At 39.0% G+C, this 26,088-nt stretch overlaps 3 protein-coding genes across 10 annotated transcripts; all 3 read left to right on the top strand.

Moving 5' to 3' along the window:
* The first annotated feature begins 2,846 nt into the window (after positions 1-2,846).
* Positions 2,847-4,189, top strand: LOC130417520 (myb/SANT-like DNA-binding domain-containing protein 4). Of its 2 annotated transcripts, none has more exons than XM_056743125.1 (2): positions 2,847-3,613; positions 3,725-4,189. In XM_056743125.1, exons 1-2 carry the CDS (start codon positions 3,249-3,251, stop codon positions 3,741-3,743), a joined length of 384 nt encoding a protein of 127 aa, XP_056599103.1. In that variant the 5' UTR covers positions 2,847-3,248; the 3' UTR covers positions 3,744-4,189. The 2 variants fall into 2 exon arrangements, with proteins under 2 accessions (XP_056599103.1, XP_056599102.1); XM_056743124.1 differs by having other exon boundaries at positions 3,717-4,189.
* A 4,087-nt stretch (positions 4,190-8,276) lies between these two features.
* LOC130417511 (gastrula zinc finger protein XlCGF57.1-like) lies at positions 8,277-20,735 on the top strand. 5 transcript variants are annotated; one of them, XM_056743110.1, is made up of 4 exons: positions 8,294-8,321; positions 8,402-8,529; positions 9,020-9,166; positions 17,051-20,735. In XM_056743110.1, the coding sequence occupies exons 3-4, from the start codon at positions 9,082-9,084 to the stop codon at positions 18,724-18,726; spliced, it is 1,761 nt and encodes a 586-aa protein (XP_056599088.1). In that variant the 5' UTR covers positions 8,294-8,321; positions 8,402-8,529; positions 9,020-9,081; the 3' UTR covers positions 18,727-20,735. The 5 variants fall into 5 exon arrangements, with proteins under 5 accessions (XP_056599087.1, XP_056599088.1, XP_056599086.1 ...); XM_056743108.1 differs by having other exon boundaries at positions 8,991-9,166; XM_056743109.1 differs by lacking the exon at positions 8,402-8,529 and having other exon boundaries at positions 8,277-8,321; positions 8,991-9,166.
* An 864-nt stretch (positions 20,736-21,599) lies between these two features.
* LOC130417519 (gastrula zinc finger protein XlCGF9.1-like) lies at positions 21,600-24,621 on the top strand. 3 transcript variants are annotated; one of them, XM_056743121.1, is made up of 4 exons: positions 21,600-21,656; positions 22,015-22,208; positions 23,191-23,378; positions 23,562-24,621. In XM_056743121.1, the coding sequence occupies exons 3-4, from the start codon at positions 23,294-23,296 to the stop codon at positions 24,098-24,100; spliced, it is 624 nt and encodes a 207-aa protein (XP_056599099.1). In that variant the 5' UTR covers positions 21,600-21,656; positions 22,015-22,208; positions 23,191-23,293; the 3' UTR covers positions 24,101-24,621. The 3 variants fall into 3 exon arrangements, with proteins under 3 accessions (XP_056599099.1, XP_056599100.1, XP_056599101.1); XM_056743122.1 differs by lacking the exon at positions 22,015-22,208 and having other exon boundaries at positions 21,620-21,656; XM_056743123.1 differs by lacking the exons at positions 21,600-21,656; positions 22,015-22,208 and adding an exon at positions 22,215-22,775.
* The last annotated feature ends 1,467 nt before the right edge of the window (positions 24,622-26,088 follow it).

Raw genomic sequence — 26,088 nt, 5'->3', positions numbered from 1 at the left:
TTCTCCAAAACCTATAGAGGGAAGAAAAAGTTTGTGAGAAGTGTAACATTTTTTGATATATAGCCTACAGTGTTATCTTTGCTTATTCCATTAATAATGTTCATTATTCTTAATAAATGTAAAAAAAAGAATCATGTCCGTTGCAGTTTATTTAATATTCATATCACTCACATAAAAATATTACGTTGGAGTATTGGTATCGGTATCGATATCGACGATACTTGGCTTTCAAGTACTTGGTATCGGATCGAAAAGAAAATAATTGGTATCGCCCATCCCTAGTCTGCGCTCGATGCGGCTGCCTCCTCTCCCCTCCCACTCAGAACACCGACTTTGAGTGTGACCGGATGATGATTGGCTGTTCTGCCTTAAGTCCCGCCTCTCTTGGTGTGTTAGATTTATCGGTTAGCTCGTGCTGAGGAGGCGGGAACGGTTATGGTTATTTACGTCTTCCTTTTCCAGCGACTTTGAATGAGTGTTTATGCTTTTGAGGTTTTTAAATAACCTTGATATGTGTTTGGGGAGATGTTCTGTTTATGTTTGTTGATATGTCGAGTGATTTCTGAATTATATTTAGGTTTTAGACTAATGCTAATTGCAAATTGGGATATTGTTCAGAAATAGCTAAATTCGGTTATTTATGTGGCATGCAATGTATAAAGTAACTGTGATGAAGAAGGCAGGGAATTGACGAGGAGGAGGGACAAATTGTCCTTGTTAAGCAGTTTATTTATGGGTTTATTGATTTTGATATTTTGAACATTGCTTTTTTTGTTTAGCTGAATACTTTTGTGGATACTTACCTATTATATTTGATTGTATCTGTTGAAGAACTATGAACGAAGAGTGTATATTATTTTAATGTTTAAAATCAGAAAATTGTTACATTATTTATACCACCAAAGAAAACGCTTTTTGTGGGCGTTTTTTTAATATCTATTTTCAAGGTGCAAGTAAGCAAACTTTAGCGGTCACAGTCCTGTCAGACCAATGTCACTATCAAGCTTTCCACTGTCTTTCTCCCCTGGGATAATTAAAGTATTTATGATTCATTAGCAAGTCTACTGTTGTGTATTTTCACTACAGAGTTTTGACTTATTTTCTGTGTGTTCCAAATGTGTTTTTATACTTTACTAGTATCACACATCTAAACGGGAAGCTTTTTATATCTTGTATGTTATACCTTTTGTACCGTTCTGTCATTACATTCAACGTTTTCATTGTTAACAAACAGACACATCCATCCCCCGCACTTTTGAAAAGCTTGCTACGCCCCTGCTTGTCACAATGAATCTGCGCAGCGCTTTTTTAGAGTTCAGCAGTTTTGTTAGAGTTATGTTGTTTGTCAGGAAAGTGGATCACACGAGCCAGATTTGAGTAAAGCTGCGTAAGCTAAACTTGAGCTAATTTATTACTTGGCAGCTCATGAGTTACAGCAAGACAACTTGCTCATATACTCACATACAGATGCTTTTATCTTTTGGATAGTTAGCTGTAAATCAGAGGTGATGGAGCTTAATGTTTTATCATTACTTACTGCACACCAAGACAAAAACAACTGGAATAGGGTGGCTTCACATCTTTGGTTCTCTGACTGTGCTGTGCCTGTCTGCGATGTGCCATGTGTGCTCCATCATCCTCAATACACACTGACTGACTACTGCGCAGGCACGTGAGTGGAGAAAGGCATCTGAACTGACAGTCTTTTAACATTTCCCGACCATATTCAGATTTGTTTAAAGCCGTGCGCAAACAGAAGCATGCACATACATATATATTAACAAACTACAGCATGTGTTTAACAGGGCTGATGACAGTGACAGCATGAGACTCAAAGGCGATGTTGTTGTATGAGGGTACCGGGTGTTTGAATTTCCAGTCGTTAGGAAAAAGTAGACCGGTTCCTCCACCCCTCCCTGATATGCGTGGGCTGTGGGAGAAAGTGTAATTATTGGAGAGGGCAGCCGGTGTGGCATTGTCCTCTGGTTTGATCCAGGTTTCAGTAAGTGCTAAAAGAGAAAGACCAGAATGTTTGGCAATTGCTGTGATGAAATCTGCCTTGTTTACAGCAGATTGCCAGTTCCATAAACCAATGGGAAATGTAATAGAGGTAGTTTTGGATTCTGAAAGAGTGCGCAGATTATTAGCATTAGCCATGCGTGGCCTTCTACATGTTACCAGTGATTTACGAGTTGTAATGACAGTAGGGATTTGAAAACACATATTGAAAAATGAAGAAATGTACAAGACAAATAAAGAAAAGAGAATAAAGATAATAAATAAAGTGCAATAGTCGAAGTGCAAAATATTAATACTCAAGTGCCTTGTCGGTGTCCTTGTTAGATGGATTTGCACAGAGTCGATGGTCTTTACTCTCTTCGGTCTTCAAGCGATGAGGGCTGCACGCTGTGGTTAATCGCACGTATATATCCAATTAAATCACGCAATTGAATTCAGCAGGACACTCCTTCCAATATCTCCCAATAACATGTGAAAAAAAGGCAAACTAACAGCACGTGACTCAGCGGACGCACACAATGGAAACGAAACTGCGTTAGACTAAATAAGACACTATTAATCAATTATACTTACAAGTTTCAGTTGATTCTTAAGCTGTAACAAACTGCTTCTCCCTAACTATCCTGCAGGCTTTGCTGTGACAGTGTCACAAAGTTTACTCAACTTTGGGACCTGAGGTTTTCATAACTCTATTTTCTCAATGAAGTCACATGTATTTTAACACACACACAATGTTAAATGAATCCAATTTTCGAATGAATATTAGGAGCCTACATGTCTGAGTTTACTCAACTAAGAAAATCAAGTCCACCCAACATTACTTTCTTATGCAAAACACTGAAAACCGTTGGTAGTCATATACTTATATTGTATGGATACAATATCAATGAAAAGAAAATGGGGACAAACGTTTTTTCAAAATATCTTTTGTGAGAAGAAAGTCAAACAGGTTTGGAATGACACAAGGGGCCCTTATTTTAACGATCTGAAACGCAAGTGTCAAAGCGCGAAGCGCAAGTAACTTTGTGGGCGGGTCTCGGCACTGCTGCTATTTTCCCGGCAGGATAAATGGCTCTTGCGCCTTGCGCAAATCTAAAATGGGTTGGTCTGAAGTAGCTTCATTATTCATAGGTGTGGTTTGGGCGTAACGTGAAATAAACCAATCAGAGCGTCATCCAACATTCCCTTTAAAAGCAGGTGCGCAAGTTCCATTATGGATTGCTATTATTATGGCGTATTTACCAGGCGCACGCCAGGAGCGGTTCACAGCCGAGGAGACTGATGTTCTTGTAAGAGCAGTGAAAGACAGAGAAGTTGTGTTGTATGGGGATGGGAGAAACCCACCCAAAATAGCGTCGGTTAAACAGGCGTGGGAGGAAATAGCCAAAATTGTTTCATCAGCTGGCATCCCCAGGACGTCGCACCAGTGCCGCAAGCGCTACAATGACATCAGAAGACGGGTAAAGTCCAAGCTTGCCAGCATCAATCGGGCACGCCGTGTAACGGGAGGTGGATCTGCCTCTACTCAGGACCTGACGCCAGCAGAGGACATCGCTGCGTCCACCCTCACCGCTGAAAGCAGTCCAACCCCAAGGTACACAAATTCATATACAAGGTTTCTTATGAAAATGTTTTAATCGTTATTTACATGAAAAACATTTAACGCAGCCACACAATAAAGAAAAACAATGTAACAGCTTCGCAGGAAGACCCTGGCCTCGTGAGCCGTGCGCACGGGCCATCTGAGGAGGGAACAGCGCAACCATCAAGGTCCAGACCCACTACACGCCGTGGCAGCATTGCTAGACCGGAGGACCACCCCTTCCTGCAGCTCCAGCAAACCGGATTTGAAATGCTGGAGCGGTAGCTGTCTGGGATGCGGCAAAGTGTGAATGGCCGTCTTGACAGGATGGCGATGTTGCTGCGGCCTCTCGGGCGCATCTCCTCAAGCCTGGAGAGGATTGCTGCAGCCATGGAGCGTGGCCCTTCAAGCGCACCACCACCTCCTGTTGTGCCTCTTCCTCCTTCCCCCACTCCATCTCCATCCACCCGTTCCACCAGGCGCACATCACGCAATGCCATTCCCGGACCCTCAGGTGTCCAATCCCGCCGTGGCGCGCGTCGCAAAACTACCAGAGGAGGGAAAAAGAAATGAACTTTTTCTGTTTAAATATTTTTAACCTCATTTTCCATTTGTATTTTTTTTTTATCAATTACTGTTTGCTATTGATTTTTCTTTTTGACAAAATACAAATAAATTTCACAAATAAATACTTTTGAATGATTTTGACTCGTTCTCTCTGAATCACGATTATGGTTATATTTTTGCAATGTAGTATAACATTAGACCGAGATAAATTTGCTTACCTCACTATAGACGATGCAGCAGTTCTTCTGTCAAATAAGCTCTCCTCTCCCGTGCTGCTGCTGGGGCATTTGGGTTAAGTGGCATCGGCACATGCAGTTCACCATCACGTCTCCTTAAGTCCTCTAATATTTCCTCATCTATGTCAACAACACAACCTTGATTTATGGAAATGTTGTGTAAAACACAACACGCCACAAAGAATGCTGTGACCTTTTGAGGACTGTACTGTAAAGTGCCTCTTTATCCAAACACCTGAAGCGCATTTTCAGTATGCCGAACGTTCGTTCAATTACACAGCGTGTTTGTGTGTGTTTTCTATTAAACTGCATTTCACAAATTGTTGCTGGCATCAAATATGGTGTCATCAGCCATGTCTTTAACGGATACCCGTTGTCCCCTAACAGCCACCCATCCAACGGGGGATTCCCCTCGAAGATGGCAGGAATGGTAGAGTTTGCCAGTATGAATGAGTCGTGGCTCGAGCCAGGATAATTCGCAAAGACGTGGGTGATTTTACTATAAGCATCGCAAATGACTTGTATGTTGATTGAATAGGTTCCCTTGTGGTTGATGTATACAAGTGCGTTTTCTGATGGGGCATGTAGCTGCACATGGGTGCAGTCTATGATACCTAGGACACCAGGGAACCCATACATCACACAAAATGTCTGCTTTGCTCTTTCCTGGTTGTCAGGTGTGACGGGGAATTTGATGTATTCCCCAGCCTGTAAGACTAGACCAGATGTAACTACATGTATAGCCGAACTTATGGCAGATTGTAAAATGCCTCCAATGGAGCTAAGGGGGTGCTGGAACGACCCAGATGCATAGAAATGCAATGCCGCTGTAACCTTTACTGCCACGGGGAAGGCATAGGGACATTGTGCATCAGTCCCCAACTCATCTGCCAGGAGATGTCAGATGTCTGTCACAGCCTGTCGGGTCAGGCATAGCTTTCTTATCCATTCCTCCTCACTGAGGGAGAGATAGGTCTGTCTGGGCCAGTATACCCTCTCCCTCCGGCGTCTAATTCGTTGTCCCAAGGCATACTCCATCTCACTGTGCAAAAGAAAAAAATATGAGCAAGCTCAAATTAACTGGTAAGTTAAAGACTAAGGTTTTTAATGTACTTACATTATGGTAAAGGTGATTTCACAGTCTTTTTTTTCAGTTTCTCAGTTTTTCAGTCGATTTTTTTTCCTGGTTCTTGACGGACAAACCAATTTGTCAGATGTCCTTATATACATATATGTCTTGCCACTATTGGGCAAACAGGTCTGATCCTTAATTACTACAATTTGCCTGAATAATTTGTGAGGTGGATTTATGCCTATTTTTTCACATCTTCGTGGCACACCACAATGATTTCCGTCATCTCATGTGTTAATATTTTTTTAGTGTAACAATTTATGATTTGCAAAAATAACTGTTGCATCTGTGTAGATTACATGAGCAAAGTGTATGCGCGTTGTGCACGCTATACATTATGGTCAAGCATGCGCCCTTAAAATAGCATAATGAACAACGCGCCACTGACTTTAGACTAGGGTTTTTTCTGGTCAGTGGCGCAATTGTTTATGGAACAGCAAAATAGCACCAGGGATTGTTTGCACCGCACCGATTTTTTGCGCTGAACCGCCCAGGGAGCGCAAGTTCATTCACTAGTTTAGCGACGTGCTTCTGTGGAGGGAAAAGAGTGCTTTGCGCGGGTGCAAAATAGGAATGACACATGCGTCGGTGTACAAAGTCAATTGCGGTGGGTGCAAGATAGGGCCCAAGGTGTAAATGATTAAATCATTTTCATTTTTGGGTGACCAGTTGTTATAAAACCTGTAAACATTTCTTTGTTGTGGTGAACACAAATAAACACGAGAGTTTGTAACTGTTGCTTTAAGAATCCAGTCAACAAAATAATCTTTATTAGGAACATTTTAGGACTAGTCTTATGCAGTATATTCTAAAAATACCTATAATATACCTATACCCTAAATCTTTGTTCAAGTTACTTTATTACCTTTGTTGCGAGACATTTTTAAATAGATTTATTTACAGCGGACAAGTGACTGAAATGTTTTGTATTCACACTTGTGTTAATGTTGGTGTGGTAGCACTTCTTGTATTGATGTTGATAATGACTGAGATGAGTGAATATTAATATCATATCTGATGTTTCTCCTCAATGTTTTACAGTATTGAGCCTCAACGAAAACGATCTTTTTACTGAACTTCATTCAGTAAAGATCATCTGTGCCTTTTTCTTTTTGAAGACTGTGACATCAACGGTGACATCTGTTAAGCACTTAAAAACATCTTATTTATAATTATTTAAATTTGTATAATATTCTGATCTCATATTCTGTATCATCCTGTAGTCTCTGAGCTCCTAAAGTCTGGCGTCTGTCTGGTCACAAAACATTATTACATGGTCAATGGCCACCTACATTTTCTGCTTTAAAGTTAATTTAATAAAGAACTAAGTTAAATAAAATAGTTATAATAAAATAGCAACAGACAAATTGATAATTAAATGATCGTTGACATAAAACAATATAATGACTTTTTTCATATGTGAGGGAGTGTCAATGGTGATAATATTCATGTGTTTAAAACCTGGAGAGATAAAGAACAAACTCATATGATGGACATCAAGGAGAATGTTCTGAAGCAGCTAGAACAAAGAATGTGATCAGACTTAAATAATATGTTTGATTGTTCGTTTTTTTTTTTAAATGGTTCAGACTTTGATCAACATGAGCACACAGTTACACATCATACGTCTGACATGTGTCCTGTCTTTATCATGCACTGATTTGCAAAGCACAGAGATTCAGTGAAGCAGCAACTCCCCTAAAAGAAAACTGTAAATAATTAGTTAGCATATATTGTGAATATATGAATACTAACAATGCCCAAGTGTAACAAAAACTACACTTTATTGATGGTGTGGAATGATCTCCACTGAGTGCAGAAGCTCTTCACAGTGAAACCGTTTATCATCATTGTCACAATTTTTAATAAAAGATGTCATCATTTGCTACTATGTCGCCTTCCATCACTCTCGTCATTTGAATGAATGTTTTGCAGCACAGCCTCACATGCTAATGGAATTCCTCCCATACTCTCCTTTTCTAAACTCACTTGAGGAGTTATTCTCTGCTTGGAGATTAGGTGCTTGATCTCCGGTCATATGAGCAGATGTCCTGGAGGCAATGAATCCTGCAAGGGATGGATACGACAGCAAAGGAGGTCTTTCCCTCACTGCATTGCATAACTGTCTCATAATTTTTCGCAACAGAAACTAAAGGGGGGCGGGCCTTACCGATAGGTCAATAGAGGTGACATGTCATGTTCTGAACTTTAATCTTTGGAACTCGCAGAAAAGAGTTCTAGTTATTGTATTTTCATATTAGCATCTTATACTACTAAAAGTAAATTATTTATAATCTCTAGTTTTATTTTAAATTAGCAGCTAACATCAGTTTAGTTTCACCACCCACCACATCTTAACTAATTTACTAATTCATTGGCTATACACATAATGTATAAAAATATGTATTATTAATTTCTTCGAATATGTTAAAAATAAAAATACTGGAAGGACAGGAGCAGTGTTTAATGTTGCAGAGTTTGAATTTTGACAGTATGTGGGAGTAACAGATGGAAGTTAAATCTGCATTAAGCAGAGATGAGAGTAACTTTAATGGCATTACCTTTATGACGTATGAACTGATAAAGCAATAAAATGTTGTGACTCAGTCTTAGTTTTTAATGGGTTTACGAGAACATCAAACATAAAGTATGTTATATAGAACATTTGACTTGGGGTGTACGGGAGAAACCCTCCATTACAGTAGGGGGCGGTATGTACGTCTTCGGTTGGTTCGCCAACCCGCCATAAAACCAAAAGAAGAAGTGAACGCCATAGCAGCAGACTGTAAGTTGTAATTTTCGAAATAAGATAAACTTATGACAATTTATGAGGGATAAATCAATACGTACACGTTTGATTGACAGGCAACTGTATGACGTCAGTGTGAGTGTTCTTTGAGAAGTGTTCATACCGTGCGTGGGCATTCAAACACGAGTGCTGTTTATAGAAACTATGACGTGTAACGTTGAATATTTTGTTAAATAGCAAAACGGTAAGTTAAATTCACAAGAATACTTTTGTTGTGTCCGTTAACGTCGGTAAATTAAATGCTAACGCAATGCATTGTGGTTAATTAAGTGGTGCTGTTACCGTTTATGAAAGAATACTTTCTACTCTTTATTTCTTTCTTTCATATGAAGATTTTGTTGCAAAATGTATATATATATAATTCCAGTTACATATGGATCACGTGAATCTATGTTATATGAAGCATTGCATGCTGGGGCAGCAGCACCATTATATTTGCAGGATTGCTCTGTGATAGTATTGTTGTTTTGGAACTTGCAGGTTTATATGTTTTTTTTTTTGTGTAAAGCATTAATATCTTAATAGAGAAGTAATATATAGAGATGGGAAAAGACAAAAAGAACGTTGTACGTATATTAACTGAAATCAAACTGTATTGTTAAAGGTGGTTATGTGAAAATTAATAAATGTATTTATTGATTTCAGCACATCTGTTCCTTCACATTATTTTACAGTTGAAGAGGCTAGTTCATCCAAAAGTAGGACTAACAAACACTAACAAATTCTGTGTGCAAAAATGGAGATTGTTAAAGAAGACAGTGAAGACATGAGCGATTCAGACCCATGCAAATTGAAAAATGAAGATACCGAGGAACAAACAGGTTGGTGTAATTGATTTTCCATTAAAGGGGTGGTGCAACAGTGTTTCGTGCATTCTGACTTCTTTACCAGGTTAAATGTGCTGACTTCACATGCTCCAATGGGTCAAGTTGATTACTACGCGTGATCATGAAATTATGTTACGTCACAACGTTTCTTCGTCCTTTATTGGACAATTCTCAACCAGCGAGAGAGAGAGCACGCCCACGTGTCAACCAGCGAAAGGTTTGTGCTGCGTTCGGAAAGTTCAAACGTATTTATTTGTTCACTCCATATATACATGCTGGATATGACCTCGGATTCGCAGATCGTTTGAAACAGATATGTGAATCTGTCCTAGCGCTAAAAGATGCCGGTCATGAAGCGCAGTAAGATAAACTGAGTCAAATGTCTGTGTTTTGTTGGCAATCGGTGTGTACGTGCATTAGGTAAACAACACAAACTTATGGTGAATCAACAGTAATGCAGGGATAAAGCGATGATGTATTTTGTGCTCGTGGTTTGTTGCTCTGCATAGTTGTAAGTGGTGATAACGTTTATGAAAAAATACTTTCTGCTCTTTATTTCTTTATTTCTTTCTTTCATATTGAGATTTTGTTATATTTATATTAGGGATGCACCGATCCGATACTTTGGATCGGAATTGGGGCCGATACGGGTCTTTTTTGCTGGATCGGGTATCGGACTGACGGGTTCCCTTCAATCCGATCCGTTGCGATACCTGTGGATGTGACTCTAAAGCTTCAAAAAGGACTAACTATCAGGAAATGACCATAAACGTTGTTATGCACTGTATTCGATGTCATGTATTTCGATAGCTTTATGCGAGGTATAAACCAATATAGCATAATTAAAAAACTCTGACCTCCGCTGGCGCGGTCATCTGTCAATCTCCATCCAGCAGCATGCGTGTGTCCGGGAACAGTCAGGACGTTACTCGTTCCAAAGTTTTCAATATTCTTCATAATCACTAGATAATAGACTGTGGTTTTGTTTAAAATGCATTTTGCCGGAGACGGTACTCGCCGAGAGTAACGTTATTAGATTCAAGCACTGGAAGCGGTCAATGTTATGCTTCATTCATACACAATAACTCTGTTTTGAGCTTTGGAAGCAAAGATCCCCGCGACATTAGGATCATCACTAGGACGCATCATTAAGTGTCCGGGATGCATCGCGAGTGAAGCGGGTGTATTAAGCGCATCATTATGTGTCCAGGATGTGCATGAGCTAGTTTAGAGACTTTTATACTGTGATAGTTTTGTGTAATAAACAGAGATTATTTGTTAAACATTTTGTATGTATCTGTGCTTTATGAGACCACATTTTTATTTTGCATGTTTTTTAAGGTTAATGAAGCACTTAATTACATTTAAAAAATCGTACTTTACTTTTAAAAGTAAAAATACTTAAGTAAAGGAAATTTTTTGATTTGTCTGTACTCATGGATTAAAAGTTTAAAAACAACATTTATTTATGGACTGTAGTGGAGTAAGTATGATGTGTTTCATACTGTAGGGAAGTATTTTTTGTCCAAAGTACTTTGATAAAGTACAGATATTTCAAAATGAAAGTAAACATGCTTAAGAAATATCCACCTCTGGCAATAAAAGATAAAATATGCAACTCTACTTTGATCAAGAAAAACAGTGCTAGTATCGGATCGGATCAGGATCGGTATCGGCAAGGAAAAAGTAGTATCGGTGCATCCCTAATTTATATATTTATATATATTATTTAAGTTGCATATGGTTCATGTGAATCTATGTTATATGAAGCATTGCATTCTGAGGCAGCAGCACCATCATCTTTGGAGGATTGCTCTCTGAAAGTCTAGTTGTTTTGGTTCCTGCAGGATTTCTTTGTTTGCAAAACTACTCTATAGGTGCTTAAGATGATATGAGATTGGCAGAAATTGCACGTGTAACATCCCCTTTACAGTTAAAGGCATATTATGTAGATTCCGCCGCTAGAGTGCGCAGATTCAAAACCATAGATATAAATAACTAGATTATAGCAAATTGTATAATTTTATATACATATATATATATAAACTCAGCAAAAAATGAAACGTCCTCTGACTTTCAACTGTTTTTACTTTCAGTAAACTTAATATGTGTAAATATTTTAATGAACACTAAAAGAGTCAACACCATAAGACATAAACTAAAAATGTTTCACAGACATGTGACTAACAGAAATAGAATAATGGTCCCTGAATGAAGGTAGGCTCAAAATCAAAAGTACCAGTCAGTATCTGGTGTGGCCACCAGCTGCTTGAAGTACTGCAGTGCTTCTCCTCCTCATGGACTGGACCAGATTTGTCAGTTCTTGCTGTGAGATGTTACCCCACTCTTCCACCAAGGCACTTGCAAGTTCCTGGACATTTCTGGGGGGAATGGCCCTAGCCCTCACCCTGGGATCCAACAGGTCCCAGACGTGCTCAATGGGATTGAGATCCGGGCTCTTCGCTGGCCATGGCAGAACACTGACATTAATGTCATGCAGAAACTCACTCACAGAACGAGCAGTATGGCTGGTGGCATTGTCCTGCTGGAGGATCATGTCCGGATGAGCATGCATAAAGGGTGCTACATGAGGGAGGAGGATGTCTTCATTGTCTCATTACCCCTGGTGAGACAAAACCGTGACTCATCAGTGAAGAGCAATTTTTGCCACTCCTGTCTGGTCCAGCGAAGGTGGGTTTGTGCCCATAGGCAGCGTTGTTGCTGGTGATGTCTGGTAAGGACCTGCCTTACAACAGGTCTACAAGCCCTCAGTCCAGCCTCTCTCAGCCTATTGCGGACAGTCTGAGCACTGATGGAGGGATTGTGTGTTCCTGGTGTGACTCGGGCAGTTGTTGTGGCCATCCTGTACCTGTCACGAAGATGTGATATTCGGATGTACCGATCCTGTGCAGGTGTTGTTAAACGTGGTCTTCCACTGCGAGGATGATCAGCTGTCCTTCCTGTCTCCCTGTAGCGCTGTCTTAGGCGTCTCACAGTTCGGACATGGCAATTTATTGCCCTAGCCACATCAGCAGTCCTCATGCCTCCCTGCAGCATGCCTAATGCAAGTTCACGCAGATGAGCAGGGACCCTGGGCATCTTTCTTTGGGTGTTTTTCACAGTCGGTAGACAAGTCTCTTTAGTGTCCTCTTTATTGAACATGCATGGAAAACATTGTTTAAACCCTTTACATTGAAGATCTGTAAAGTTATTTGGATTTTTACAACATTATTGTTGAAATACACAGTCCTGAAAAAGGGACGTTTCTTTTTTTGCTGAGTTTATATATATATATATATATATATACACACACAGTGGTGTGAAAAAATGTTGGCCCCCTTCCTGATTTCGTATTTTTTTGCATGTTCGTCACACTTCAATGTTTCAGGGAATCAAACCAATTTTAATATTAGTCAAAGATAACACAAGTACATTTTTGTTTTTATAAATAAGGGAAAACAATATCCAAAACTATGCATGGACCTGTGTGAAACCCCCTAAACCTAATAACTGGTTGGGCCACCCTTAGCAGCAACATTTTTATTGGCGAAACCCATGCTATACTGACCCGCATTGACTTGCCAAGAACCTGGGAGCTGGAGATACATTTGGCGGAAGGCTACCGGCCGGAGCCTGGTTCCGGAGCTTTGATTTTTCAACCTCTCAGGCCACCGGGAGCTAGGGCTCCCGACCTAGGTGTCGTATTGACTCAAGGTCAGCGTCGTTCGAATGCCCTGGCAGAGACCTTTCCAAAGAGTCCTGGCTTGTTTCTGCAAGTCTTTCTGTACCGGAGATACGAACCAGAGAATGTTGGTTTGTCGATATGAAAAAAGTGTTTCTTCCCCGGACGCAGAGTTCACGGCATCACCTCGGCCTCCTTTTGTGTTCCATTTTACATCCAACAACAGCACACATTAGTTGTTTCTTAGACATTTTTTGTCACTGCTCTTACCTGAAAATGGCAAACATCTTGTCTCTGGTGGAAGGTGGGAACTACGTGTTCATTAGGCGGAGTCTGTGTGCGGTCATGGGCAGGCGTAAACAATGTGACATCAGAGTGTTAGAGGATCCCCAACAGCCTCTTTTGTGGTTTAAAGGAGATTACAAAAAGAAGAATAGATGGATTTGTATAATAACAGGGTGTTTCTGCAAACATACTGGCGACTCAATTTCTGGTAGATAAACATTAAACAATTTAACGCCAGTTGAACACATCGCCACATCTACCCTCAGTGCTGAAAGCATTGAGGGGTCTGGGGGCTTAGAGGTGGGCGTCGTAGGTAATGCAATGATAATAGTAAAAAATAATTTGTATAAAAAATTCAGGCATGTAAAATTGTATGTATCAACAGTCATCAAATATATGCACATGAAATTTCACGCAGCTCCACTGGCGGAAGATTGTGTGGCTGGACCCAGTAGGCAGGATGAGGGGGTAGTTTCGGATGGAGAAGAAACTGAGGAACAACCATCTAGGTTTAGGGAAGGGGCGAGGCGACCCAGAGCACGACGTGAGAATGTCAGCCACGAAGACCACCCATTCCTGACACTCCAGCAGACCGGCTTCAATATGCTGGAGAGGGAACTGGGTAGACTACATCACAGTTTGCGTCGCGTGAACACCCGCTTGAGCCGCTTGGAAATGCTGCTGCTGCCCCTCGGACGCATCGCAGACAGTATGGAAAGGCTCGCTGAATCAGTTGAGCGTATTACACCTGCAACATCTCCTGCAGTAACTCCTCCATTCCCGAGATCTTCTCTGTCCACCCGATCCATGTCCACGGTCCGCTTTTCTACTCCAGGACCCTCCCGTCGCCCGTCAAGCAGTGGTGCTTCCCGCCTGCGAACCCGAGGAGGAAGAAGAGGACCAGTTTAAAATTGATTTGTTTATTATTATTAATAGAAATTTTTTTATTTTTCATTAAAGCTTTGGTTCTCATTAAAAGTGTTTTTTCCCCCCAGTCATTAGGTAATATGTAAAATTATAAGGGTTTTAATGGCTGAAAGTATGGATACATGATCACTGTAATTTCCAAAATATGCAAGTTTTTTAAAAATAATCGTTTACAAATATGCAAAAAAGGTTTACACTCTAAAAATAGTTTACTTGTAACAACCAGCAGTTACAGAATTAACAAATGGTTCGAGAGCCGAAACGTTTCAACAACTAGCGAAGCGCTGTGAGTGTTTTGATAAAAGGCTCATTTAATAAACAAAGGACGAAATCCAGAGGTACAAAATCTTCCTTTACAATACATACATGGGATAGCATAAAAAAATAACATTTCAAAATAAATGCAAGGTTTGCACTTGGACAGTAACATTTGTACCTTTGAGTACCTTTGGCCGAGCAGGTACTCCATTTGGCTGAACAATTCTAAAGTATGATACATTATAAAACACACTGACTTTAAAAATACACAGATTAAACTGAGGAGTTCAACAAGTGATGTTTTGCTCAAATTACATGTTCAGTGGCCAGTCAGGTTTGAGGTGGTCTATGACGCAGTCTTTTTTCAGTTCCTCAAAATAGCAAAAAGCCAACAATGCGCCTGAGCACACCTCTTTTTTAGACCAACAAGCCCATGGGCGCACAAATGAGCGCAAATGCATCTGTTATTTAAACAATGGGAAAATGAGCCTGGGGCTTGCGCCGGGTGTACAATAGGGCCCCTAATGTTCTTTCTGATGGTTTTGTTGTGTTTTTGAAATCCAACTATGGTCTGTTTCACTTCCATGGATATCTCCCTGAACCTCATGATGTGGGTTCACAGCAACAGCTTCCGAATGCAAACACCACACGTAGAATATACTCCAGACTTTCAACGCGTTTCATTTATGAAAAAATGATTAAAAGAAAAGCCCATACCTGTGAATAAAACAGCTTTTGATTCAACTGTCCAATTACTTTTGGTCCCTTGAAAAAAGGGGATCTTCATATGAAAGAGCTGTAATTCCTAAAGCCTTCAGCTAATATGGATGTGTGAATACACTCTAAATAAAGCTGAGAGTGTGCACTTTAAGACAACCCTTTCAGAAAAGACACATGAATTTCAACATGTGTTTAACATGCGCAAAAAACACACGTGCAATGTGTGTTTTTGGAACATTTTTGTGTGAATCCCATGCGAAATCCCTAGGTGAAACACTTAGGATAACATGTAAAAACCCATGGGATGTCTTGTGTAACATAAGCATGTCATCCCACAGTTTTCACATTGGAATTCACATGGTGTTCACACAAAAATGTTACAAAACAAACATTTCACATGTGATCACATTTGTCTTATTGTAAGGGAAAATCCAAAATAAAACTGTAACTCGGATACATTTGCAAAAATTGTCCTTCTGTCCAAATATTTATGGACCTAACTATACGTTTAGCATTTGTGTAAAATTGTGTATTTTTTAGTGGTGGGCATAGATTAATTTTTTTAATCTAGATTAATTCCAAGATTAATCTAGATTAAAATGGCTCATTTGAATTGTGCCGAAGGCATTCAGAATATGTGTGCTACCCAAATAATGACTAAAAGTAAGTCTTTGAGAACGGGTTTCTCAAGCCAGGTGGCGCATTAGACCAGGGGCTCATCTCCTGTTTCCAAAATGCATCACAAACTGCTTGAGAAAGCTGTTCTACTATGATAATTGGTGATGAAAATAAGTTATGTTCAATAAGATGAACTTGTGTTTACTTCCGCATTAGCTAAGGGATGATTTGCGTTTAGGTGGTACTTGAGACTGGAAGAGCTCCTACAGTACATTTACATTTAGTCATTTAGCAGACGCTTTTATCCAAAGCGACTTACAAAGAGTGAGGGAGCAACAAGCGATATGTCATACAGGAGCCATAATACATTAGATCTCAATACAAAGTTACTGGTTTCAACTAAAGCTAGACCACTACCTGTTGAGAGAAAGTGTTTTTTTTAAACCAATTAAAATTAATATTCCCTGAAGCAAACCCGGCGGCTTCATAGCTGCATCCATGTTAGCACGTCACGTTTGATGCGGTAATTTCACAGTAACGTTATGTTGTGTTCAGACCAAACGCGAATGGCACGTCAAGCGCGAGTGATTTATATGTTAATGCAAAGAGCCAATAGACCTACTTGTTGCGCGAATCGCGCGAATGAAGCCCTGGTTATGAGATGATGAGGCGGCTTCTGCTTCCGCGAATGACGCGAGTTGAAAAATCTCGTTCTCGCCCCGTACAGTGCAGTTAAGCTGGTATACATCCGCGCTAAAATATCAAGGTGAAAGTCATCATAGCTTGCGTAGTATAGAGCCAGCTCCCAACCCAACTTTGAGAATAGATTAACGGCGACATTTTTTTTATCGCGCGATAAGAGTCTAGCCGTTAACGGCCCACCACTAGTATTTTTATATTTGTGTCAATGGCAAATAAGAAAATGTCAGGTGGTGCGACCATATATTAATTTAAAATAATATACATTTAATGTATTTAGCACTGAGTATTTTTCCCCTCATATATAAGAAATTTAACATAAAATCATGCCAAAATATTTTATTAAGAATTTTATTGAGAAAATTAACATTTATTTCTCAGTTTTGTTCTCTGTTTGTATGTTCGGACGGTCGCACCACCTGACATTTTTGGTCTTTCAAACACCAAAACTCAAAAAATCTATTGAATTTCAATAAAATGAAAAGTGTTTCTTATAAAAGACATATTGTAGATCCATTTGATATATGACATGTATTTATTCAAATTCTTTTTAGGAAAATAATGAATTTGGACACAAAAAATAAATGTCACGTCATTGACCCATTTAATGGTTAGAGAATAACAGAAAAGATCTTTGTATTGCAATAAAAAATCACATAAACTTACATGTTTTTCTTGTTTCATTTTAGACCTGGTGGGGCTGAAAGATGAAAGTGATGAACTGAAGGGACTGGAGGAGACACATCAGTATCAGAAAGATCATAATTTCAAAATGGAAGAAATATCTTCTGATTGCTCGCAGATGACAAAGACAGAGCAAAGGACGAAAGCAAGAACATCTTTTACTTGCCCTCATTGTGAAGATGTTTTTGCATTGAAAAGTGACTTTGATTTGCATGTAAGAATCCATAATGGAGAAAAGATGTTCACATGCCCTCAGTGTGAAGAGGGATTTGCTTTGAAAACAGACTTTGAGCTGCACATAAGAGTCCACACTGGAGAAAAGATTTTCACCTGCCCTCAGTGTGGAGAACATTTCTTGTACAAAGGACATCTCGCGCGTCACATAAGAACTCACATTAAAGGAGGACGCCTACACCCATGTCTTCAGTGTGGAAAGAGATTCAAACAGAGAAGTCTGCTTAATGACCACGTGAAAATTCACTCTGAAGAGCGCCCGTACACGTGTGTTCAGTGTGGAAAGAGCTTCAAACAGAGGGGACCGCTTCATGTCCACATGAAAATTCATTCCGAAGAGCGCCCGTACACGTGTGTTCAGTGTGGAAAAGGTTTTAAACAGAGGGGGCCGCTTCATGTACACATGAAAATTCACTCCGAAGAGCGTCCGTACACGTGTGTTCAGTGTGGAAAGAGTTTTAAACTGAGTAGGATGCTTAAAAACCACAGGAAAATTCACTCTGAAGAGCGGCCGTACACGTGTGTTCAGTGTGGAAAGAGCTTCAAGCAGAGTGGTCCGCTTCATGTCCACATGAAAATTCACTCAGGAAAGCGCCCATTCCCGTGTCCTCAGTGTGGAAAGAGTTTTATACAAAGTGATGCACTTAAAAACCACATGAGAGTTCACACTGGAGAGCGCCCGTTCCCATGTCCTCAGTGTGGAAAGAGTTTCAGACAGAGTGGTGCGCTCAGTGAACACATAAGAATTCATTCTGGAGAGCGGCCGTACGCGTGTGTTGAATGTGGAAAGACTTTTAGACGGAGAAATATGCTGAATGACCACATTAAAATTCACACTGGAGAGTGCCCGCACACGTGTGTTCAGTGTGGAAAGAGTTTTCGTGAGAATGGTGCGCTCAATGAACACATGAAAATTCACTCTGAAGAGCGCCCGTACACGTGTGTTCAGTGTGGAAGGAGTTTTAGACGGAGAAATATGCTGAATGACCACATAAAAATTCACTCTGAAGAGCGCTCGTACACGTGTCCTCAGTGTGGAAAGAGTTTTAAACAGAGCAGTATGCTTAATGACCACGTGAAAATTCACTCTGAAGAGCGCCCGTACACGTGTGTTCAGTGTGGAAAGAGCTTTAAACAGAGGGGACCGCTTCATGTCCACATGAAAATTCACTCTGAAGAGCGTCCGTACCCGTGTCTTCAGTGTGGAAAGAGTTTTAAACACGGTGATGCACTTAAAAACCACATGAGAATTCACACCGGAGAGCGGCCATACCCCTGTCCTCAGTGTGGAAAGAGCTTTCGAAGGAGTAGTGCGCTTATCGTACACATGAGAATTCACACTGGAGAGCGTCCGTACACGTGTCCTCATTGTGGAAACGGTTTTAGACAAAGTGGTGCGCTTAATGAACACATGAAAATTCACTCCGGAGAGCACACATGTGTTTAATGTGGAAAGAGTTTTAGAAAGAAGATTTATGACCCCATGAGAATTCACACTAGAGGGTGTCCATACCATGTGTTCAATGTGGGAAACGTTTCGCAAACCAAAGTGATTTTTGGATCCACATGAGAATTCACACTTGAGAGCAACCATACACATCTGATCGAAAAAGAAAGAAGGCATGATAACAAAAAACATTCAAAAAGATTGTGCCTTTAGGAAGAACTTTTATTGGATGAAAAGGTTTACTGAAAGAAAATAAACATTGGAGGAGCCAAAGACCTTTTTCCTTTCACTGCGAATTCATTGGATGTGTAAAAACAGCTGATGCATTGATTTTGAAACGAAATTGGCAGCAGATTGACAGTTAAAGTGGAGTCAACGAATGCTATGACCAAGCCGTCTAATTTACGTCAGTTGATATGGATATTGAGTAGGTACATGAATTTTAAAAGAAAACGATAAGCTATTTACCTTAAACGCTGCAATATTTCATGAAAAAATAAGAATTGTCATTATTTATTTTACTGGGACTTTAACTGTTTACGGACGCCGTGCCACTTGGCGGCCATGTTTTTAATGGCTCTGTGCAGTTAGTAGCGAGTCAACAGTCCTTGCATGAGGGAAGGCAGATATTTTTTGGCTGGGTGGCACAAATCACAATTAAACCGCATCAATCAATAATTAAACCTGTAATGAACTGTACCATTACTTGGATTTGATGAGCTTAGATTGCGCTACAAATCACCTTTTTCGAGATGGCTTCATCTACTGGCAAGCGCCTCACGAGAGCCCCGCCCCAGAAAATGGACATTCAATACTGATTGACGATTGGCTCGTTTCACTGGGAGGTGGGACTTCCTTCACTAGAGTGGCCACATTGAGCGTTGCATTCCTCCCGATTCCTTGTAATGGCAAATCTTGTTAATATTAATATCTTTGACGATAATGGAGCACAAGATGACATAAACGATCTGCTGATGGAAATAGTCAACTGCACTAATACAGTATTACTATAGAAAATGCTGTAATATACTATATAACACTCATCTCTTGCATATCACCTCGTCAAAGCACAAGATGTTACTATGGCCTTAGTTTGCCTGTGGCCTACAGCAGCAACCTGTCCTCGACTGCTATGTCGGAAGCAAGACACGCCCCCTCATTACCATATGGACACAGAAATGTCGAAATAAATAAAAGTCAAAAGGCTGAAATAAATGTATATTAACATAAATGCATAAAATAAATACAAATATGTACAAATAAATAAATTAACAAATTTCATTCATTGTTATATTTTTAGAAAATTAATTTCTGTAAGTATTTATTTATTTTAGCTGTTTTAGATAACTTAATGCATAACTTTTTTTTATTAATTTATTTTAAATTTTGGCAGGATTGGAATTCCCTATCATAAACCGAAAACAAAGTTACTTAATAAATAAGCCTTTCCATGCCATTCATACCAGAACTACTTCTATCTTTGAATTCCCACTTGGAACGTTTTTCAATGTGACCCTGCTTGTGAAATCCAAGCAAATGATAATTCATTAGGTTATGATACTTTAGCCTGGGTTTTCACAGGATCACAAATGTTTACATGCTGATCAATAATTCCAATGCTTTCCTGTAGCTCAGTGGTAAGAGCAAGGTTGTGGGTTCGATCCCAGGGGATTGCAAATACCTATGTAAAATGTATAGGATAAAAGCAATGTAAGTCGCTTTGGATAAAAGTGTCTGCCAAATGTCTAAATGTAAAATGTAAATGTAACGCTAAATGTAGATAAAAACGTTAAGCTTCATAAAATATCACAGATCTGGTTAAAGGTTGGAGACTTACTAAGTCCAGTTTTTAAGAGTCTAAAAGTGGAGCCCCTGGATCAGTCCTCAGACAATGTTTGCAAATATTGTTAAAGTGAATGTTCTCTGTCTTTGTCAGAATGCATAATTTACATTTCCTTATGGGGAAATTATGCAGATGGTAAGGCTTTCTTAAATAAAAGTCTTCTTTATTTTTTTTGTATTGTTTGAATATGGAAATAGAGAAGTCTATGTCTTCTTTGAGTGATGTATGCCTATTAGAGTCAGTGAACCAGCGCCGGATAATCCATACTGGAGAAAAACCTTTCAAGTATTCATATTGTGAAGAGTGGGGTTCCTGAAGACAAGTCACATATGTGTGGAGAAACTCTACTAACCGGATCAAGTTTGACACACACAACAGTTGTCAGACTAAGCAAAGACCTTAATCCAACACTCAGAGTAACATATGCAGTTTTTGATTTATTTTTTCATCAGCAATGTTATTTCTGTAATTTACCACTATGATGTAGCTTGCATGAAAAATAAAACTGCAAACATTTTGCATTTAGGCAACAATATATAAACGGATGGATAGATATAACCGATGGATATTCAGTGACAGACATAAGCAAAACCCTTGTGGAAATTGTAAATCGTTAAATGAAAACAAAATAAGTCAACTATTAACAACAAGGGTTGAACATAAATGTGTGATGTGACAGCAACAATTTAGAAAAAAAATGTTATTCGTTGTTATTTTATATTCTAGAACTAGTCTTATCATAAACTATAGTTTCCAATTGCCTAACAACACCCTTCAGTTTACATGTATTCCTAAATCACGAGCTCTACTCTCGTACCTTCTTACAATTAAAGACATGGTACAAATGAACTACATTTTTACTACAGTAAATTCTTGACAACCACATCAAACAAATTAAAGCGATATTTTATCAGAAAATGTGATGACATTGTACAGTTGAAAACATGTGGGAATGAGTCAATTTTCTTTACACTCCGTTACAGCAGGGGGCGGTAAACACTTCAAGTTTGTTCCCATTCCGCCACACAAGCACAAGAGGAAGAATCCCTGAGAGAACGGGAGAGTTCTTTAACTCTTGCTGGTCTTGGTAAGCAGATATTTGAAAAAATATCATAAAATATTTATGACATCACAGGATGTAAAAGAGAAGAACATTATTTCGCTTTTGATTGATTGATCTGCGTGACGTCGTGGAAAGAGATAGCGAAGCATTCAACAAAACTGTATCAAAAAAGTTTTTCAAATCAGAGCTCGACTAGGACCTCTGCTGTGAAGGAAGGAAAGGCTTTTTCGCGAGATGTTTCATTTTATATGCGGAAATTACAGACTTTATCATTAGTTATTATAATAAAAGGAAAATCGACAATTTTGAGCGACATAATGTATTTTTGGCAATGACTACAAATGTTGTCGTGCTGCTAGATAACACTATGTTTTTGTTCCAGCGATGTACCAAATAACGTTCCAGTGACGTAATTGGGACGTTGTTGGGACGTGACGATTACCTCCTGAGACAAGACAAACCAGGCAGTTGCGTGTCCAGGGTTTTATACTCTGGTTCTGCAAAGGGGACAAGAGCACAATGAGGGGTGGCAATAGCAAGGAATTCAATCTTCATTTTATTGATCCCTATATTCAGGTTAAGATCATTTTTCTAAACAGCATAAAGGGTAATACTTGTACTTGTTGTTTCAAAGTAATTTAAACATGGTCAAAAAATTGTGCCTATAAGGGGTCAAATGGCACGATTACGTGTTTTTCTGTGTATTATACGTTGCCCATGCATGTATTAGACGTGTAAAATTGCAAAAATGAAAGTGTCGGAACAAAAGATGCATTCTATCTAAAAGAGAATGCTCACCCAGACTTGCCTGAAACGCCTCGTGTTACCACACCCCCACAAATCTACGTCAGTTGTGGTATGATTTGACTCACGGCCGGGCCACGCATACTCCGTGTCCGGTCTGTATTTTTTTACGTACCCATGTTAATTTATGTTACTTGTTTAATTAAGCAATTAAAGCAAAACAGTTATCAGGAGTTGTAAAAACAATTAATGCGATTAAAATGGTGTGTAGTAGGCCTACAAATATCCTATAGTGTTTATATTGGGTGAGGAAGGTGCTTCTGTTTAGAAATCGACAAGCAGGTGGTCCAGAAAGTACAAGACGGCAGCGCGATGGATAACATGCGGCTTATTATTGAGGTAGAGAAATAGAAAGTGAATTATTTACATTTACATTATGCATTCGGCAGACGCTTTTATCCAATACATTTTACATAGGTATGCTATCACATGTTTGGTGATATGGCATTTTCTGTTTCCTCAGAAGCATTTGTAAACTGCAGTTCTAAAGCTCAGTTGTAATAAAGAAACCTAAAATGTTTAACATCTTTTCACATCATGTGATTTTGCATCAATTTATAGAGCGTGGCATCGATAACAATATTGATATCAGTATCATTAGCGATAAAATCTTAAAGATACCTATCCCTAGCCCTACTGCCCTATTTATTACTTACCTCTAATGTAGATTAACTACAATCAAACCGTATTTTCACATTTTTTAATTATTGACTTGAATGTGATCATTTACAAAAGTTCTCATTGATTTTGGCAGATCTGTTCCCACAAATGATTCTGCAATTGAAGAGGCTGCTTCATCCAAAAGTAGGACTAACACAAGGTGTAAAAGCAAATTCTGTGTGCATGTGTTGTGAAAAATGCAGATTGTTAAAGAGGAGATTGAAGAGATGAGTCATTTAGATCCATGCGGTGTGAAAAATGAAGATACGGAGGAACAAACAGGTTGGTGTCCATAAACGATTAATGAAGAAACATAAATTTACAGATTTATTGGATGTTGTTTAGAATAGAAAAATGTATCAACGTATAGCATTTATCTACAATTTTATTATTTATTGGTCAGAAAATGACCTTTATAGATCAGTAAATATCATGAAAACATAACTTTTTATTGTTTTGTTTTAGATCTGCTGGAAATGAAAGATGTAAGTGATGAACTAAATGGACTGGAGGAGACACATCAGTATCAGAAACCTCATCGTTTCAAAATGGAAGAAATATCTTCTGATTGCTCGGAGATGAAAAATACTTGTTCAAACACAAGGCAAAGAACAAGAAGAAGAAAATCTTTCACTTGCCCTCAGTGTGAAGAGGAACAGACTTTGAAAACAGACTTTGATCTGCACATAAGAGTCCACACTGGAGAAAAGATGTTCACCTGCCCTCAGTGTGGAAAACAGTTCTCGTACAGAGAACAGTTTCGAAATCACATAAGAACTCACACTAAAGAGCGTCTACATCCATGTCTTCAGTGTGAAAAGAGTTTTAGAGAGACTAGTATGCTTAGTAACCACATGAGAATTCACACCGGAGAGCGGCCATACCCGTGTCCTCAGTGTGGAAAGAGTTTTAGAGAGAATGGTACACTTAATAACCACATGAGAATCATGTGTCCTCATGTGTGTCCTCAGTGTGTGTGTCCTCAGAATGTCCTCAGTGTGTGAAGTGTTTTAGACAGAGAAGTGCACTTAATGCCCATTTGAAAATTCACTCTGGAGAGCGCCCATACATGTGTGTTCAGTGTGGAAAAAGTTTTAGACAGAATTGTGTGCTTAGTGACCACATGAGAATTCACACTGGAGAGCGCCAATACACATGTGTTCAGTGTGGAAAGAGGTTTAGACAGAATTGTAAGCTTAACGCCCACATGAGACGTCACACTGGAGAGCGTCCACATGTATGTGCTCAATGTGGAAAGAGTTTTACACAGACAACAAGTCTAAAGGCCCACATGAGAACTCACTCTAGAGAGACTCCAAACACAACCTCGGTGTAGGAAAACTGGCCAATTAATGGCCGCTGGCTGAACGTCTGATGCATATGGCAAGCTGAAAACTTTAGCAGATTCAAAGTTGGTTGTTGGAATTACAGGCTTTTGGTAGATATGTGTCATTTTCTGAAATGATCAGCCTGGAATTTTGTATTCTGTCATCTTGTAAGGATCAATAAAAAACATGCACCTGTATCTTGTTTTGAGTCAATTGTTCTTTTTAACACCTTTTGTAAGTTATGTTTGTTTACAGTTAAATTTCGCAGTTTACACGAATACGATAATGCTGTCGTAATCCAAACACTTTGAGATCCGTTGTCAAAAATGCGCTTTTGTGTCCCTTTTACACAGTTGTTGTGTAAAAAAACTGCCAAAACTCATTTTTTTGTGTTAAGTCTCGAGTAAACAAACTCTTAGAAGAGTAGGTTAGATTAGAAGCCATTGATCGGTCAGTTTCGATAACAACGTTCATCTACATGCAGATATCATGGCAATTTATTTCTATTCTATTATGGTGGTCACTTGATGTAAATAATAAATTTGGTTTGTGAAGTTAACAGGCTTTAATGTGGAATTTTGTGACAGATCTTATTATGCAAGACATCTTTAAAAAGTATCCGACCAAAATAACAAATACACAAAAACATGCAGACAGAAACCTGATGGCTGTAATTGAAGTGTCTAGGATTTCAGAGTCTCCGTTGGCAGGTTGATGACTATTGCTCAGAAGAGGATCCTGTTTAAAGCAAAGTCTCTTCTGACTTTATATGTTTTTTATATTCTACGTTAGCAGTCAATCCACTGCTTTTTCTAACTGAATCAGTCCTCAGACTCCATGTTAGCCAATATTGTTAAAGCGAATAAATATGCCAGAATTCATCAATTACATTTTCTTATGGGGAGGATGCCACCAACCCCACACCCTGCCCCCTCACCAACAGAGATTTATATTGTACATGTCACATTTTTCACCGCTACTGATTTTGAAGATCTGGACATTGGTCATTTTTCTGTGATGAGTGTGGTAAAACATGTTGTGTTGTCTACTGACACACACACAACATTGTCAAGAGTTGTCAGAGTAAGCAAAGACCTTAAATCCAACACTATGAACATAACAACATATGAAAATAATTGACCTCTATAATGTAGCTAGCTTGCCTAAACAATCTATGGCCTTTGCCTGGTGTATATGAATTAAATTTTAAACCATTTTGGTGAGATATAAACCGATTGTATATAACAGATGGATAGACAATAAATGACACGAGTAAATGACTCAAAAGAAAACTATTGTACTAGAAAAAAAACAGGGAAATAAGCTAAAGACAATACAAGGTTTGACAATAAATGTGTCCTATAGTGTGAAAGCCCCTATTTAGAAAAAAAACAAGAACTATAGATCAATTCTTGTTATTTTATATTCTAAAACAAGTATATTATAAACGCATATAGTGCCTAACAACGCCATTCAGCCGAGATTTATTGACCCTTAAGCAGTAACGTTAGCCTCTCCTACCTTATTGCATACATTATTAGATAGTATATTGGATTTTTGGGTAAAAGGTATAATAACACATGTAATCAATCAATAAGTATAACAAACATATAATCAATTATAGACTACGTTTAATAGATCACTAATACAAAAACATTTAATCA

The sequence above is a fragment of the Triplophysa dalaica genome, chromosome 3 (assembly GCF_015846415.1).
Source record: "Triplophysa dalaica isolate WHDGS20190420 chromosome 3, ASM1584641v1, whole genome shotgun sequence".
In the NCBI taxonomy this organism is placed as follows: Eukaryota; Metazoa; Chordata; class Actinopteri; order Cypriniformes; family Nemacheilidae; genus Triplophysa; species Triplophysa dalaica.
The sequence above is the reverse complement of the archived record's forward strand: the minus strand, read 5'-3'. Positions and strand labels throughout refer to the sequence as shown.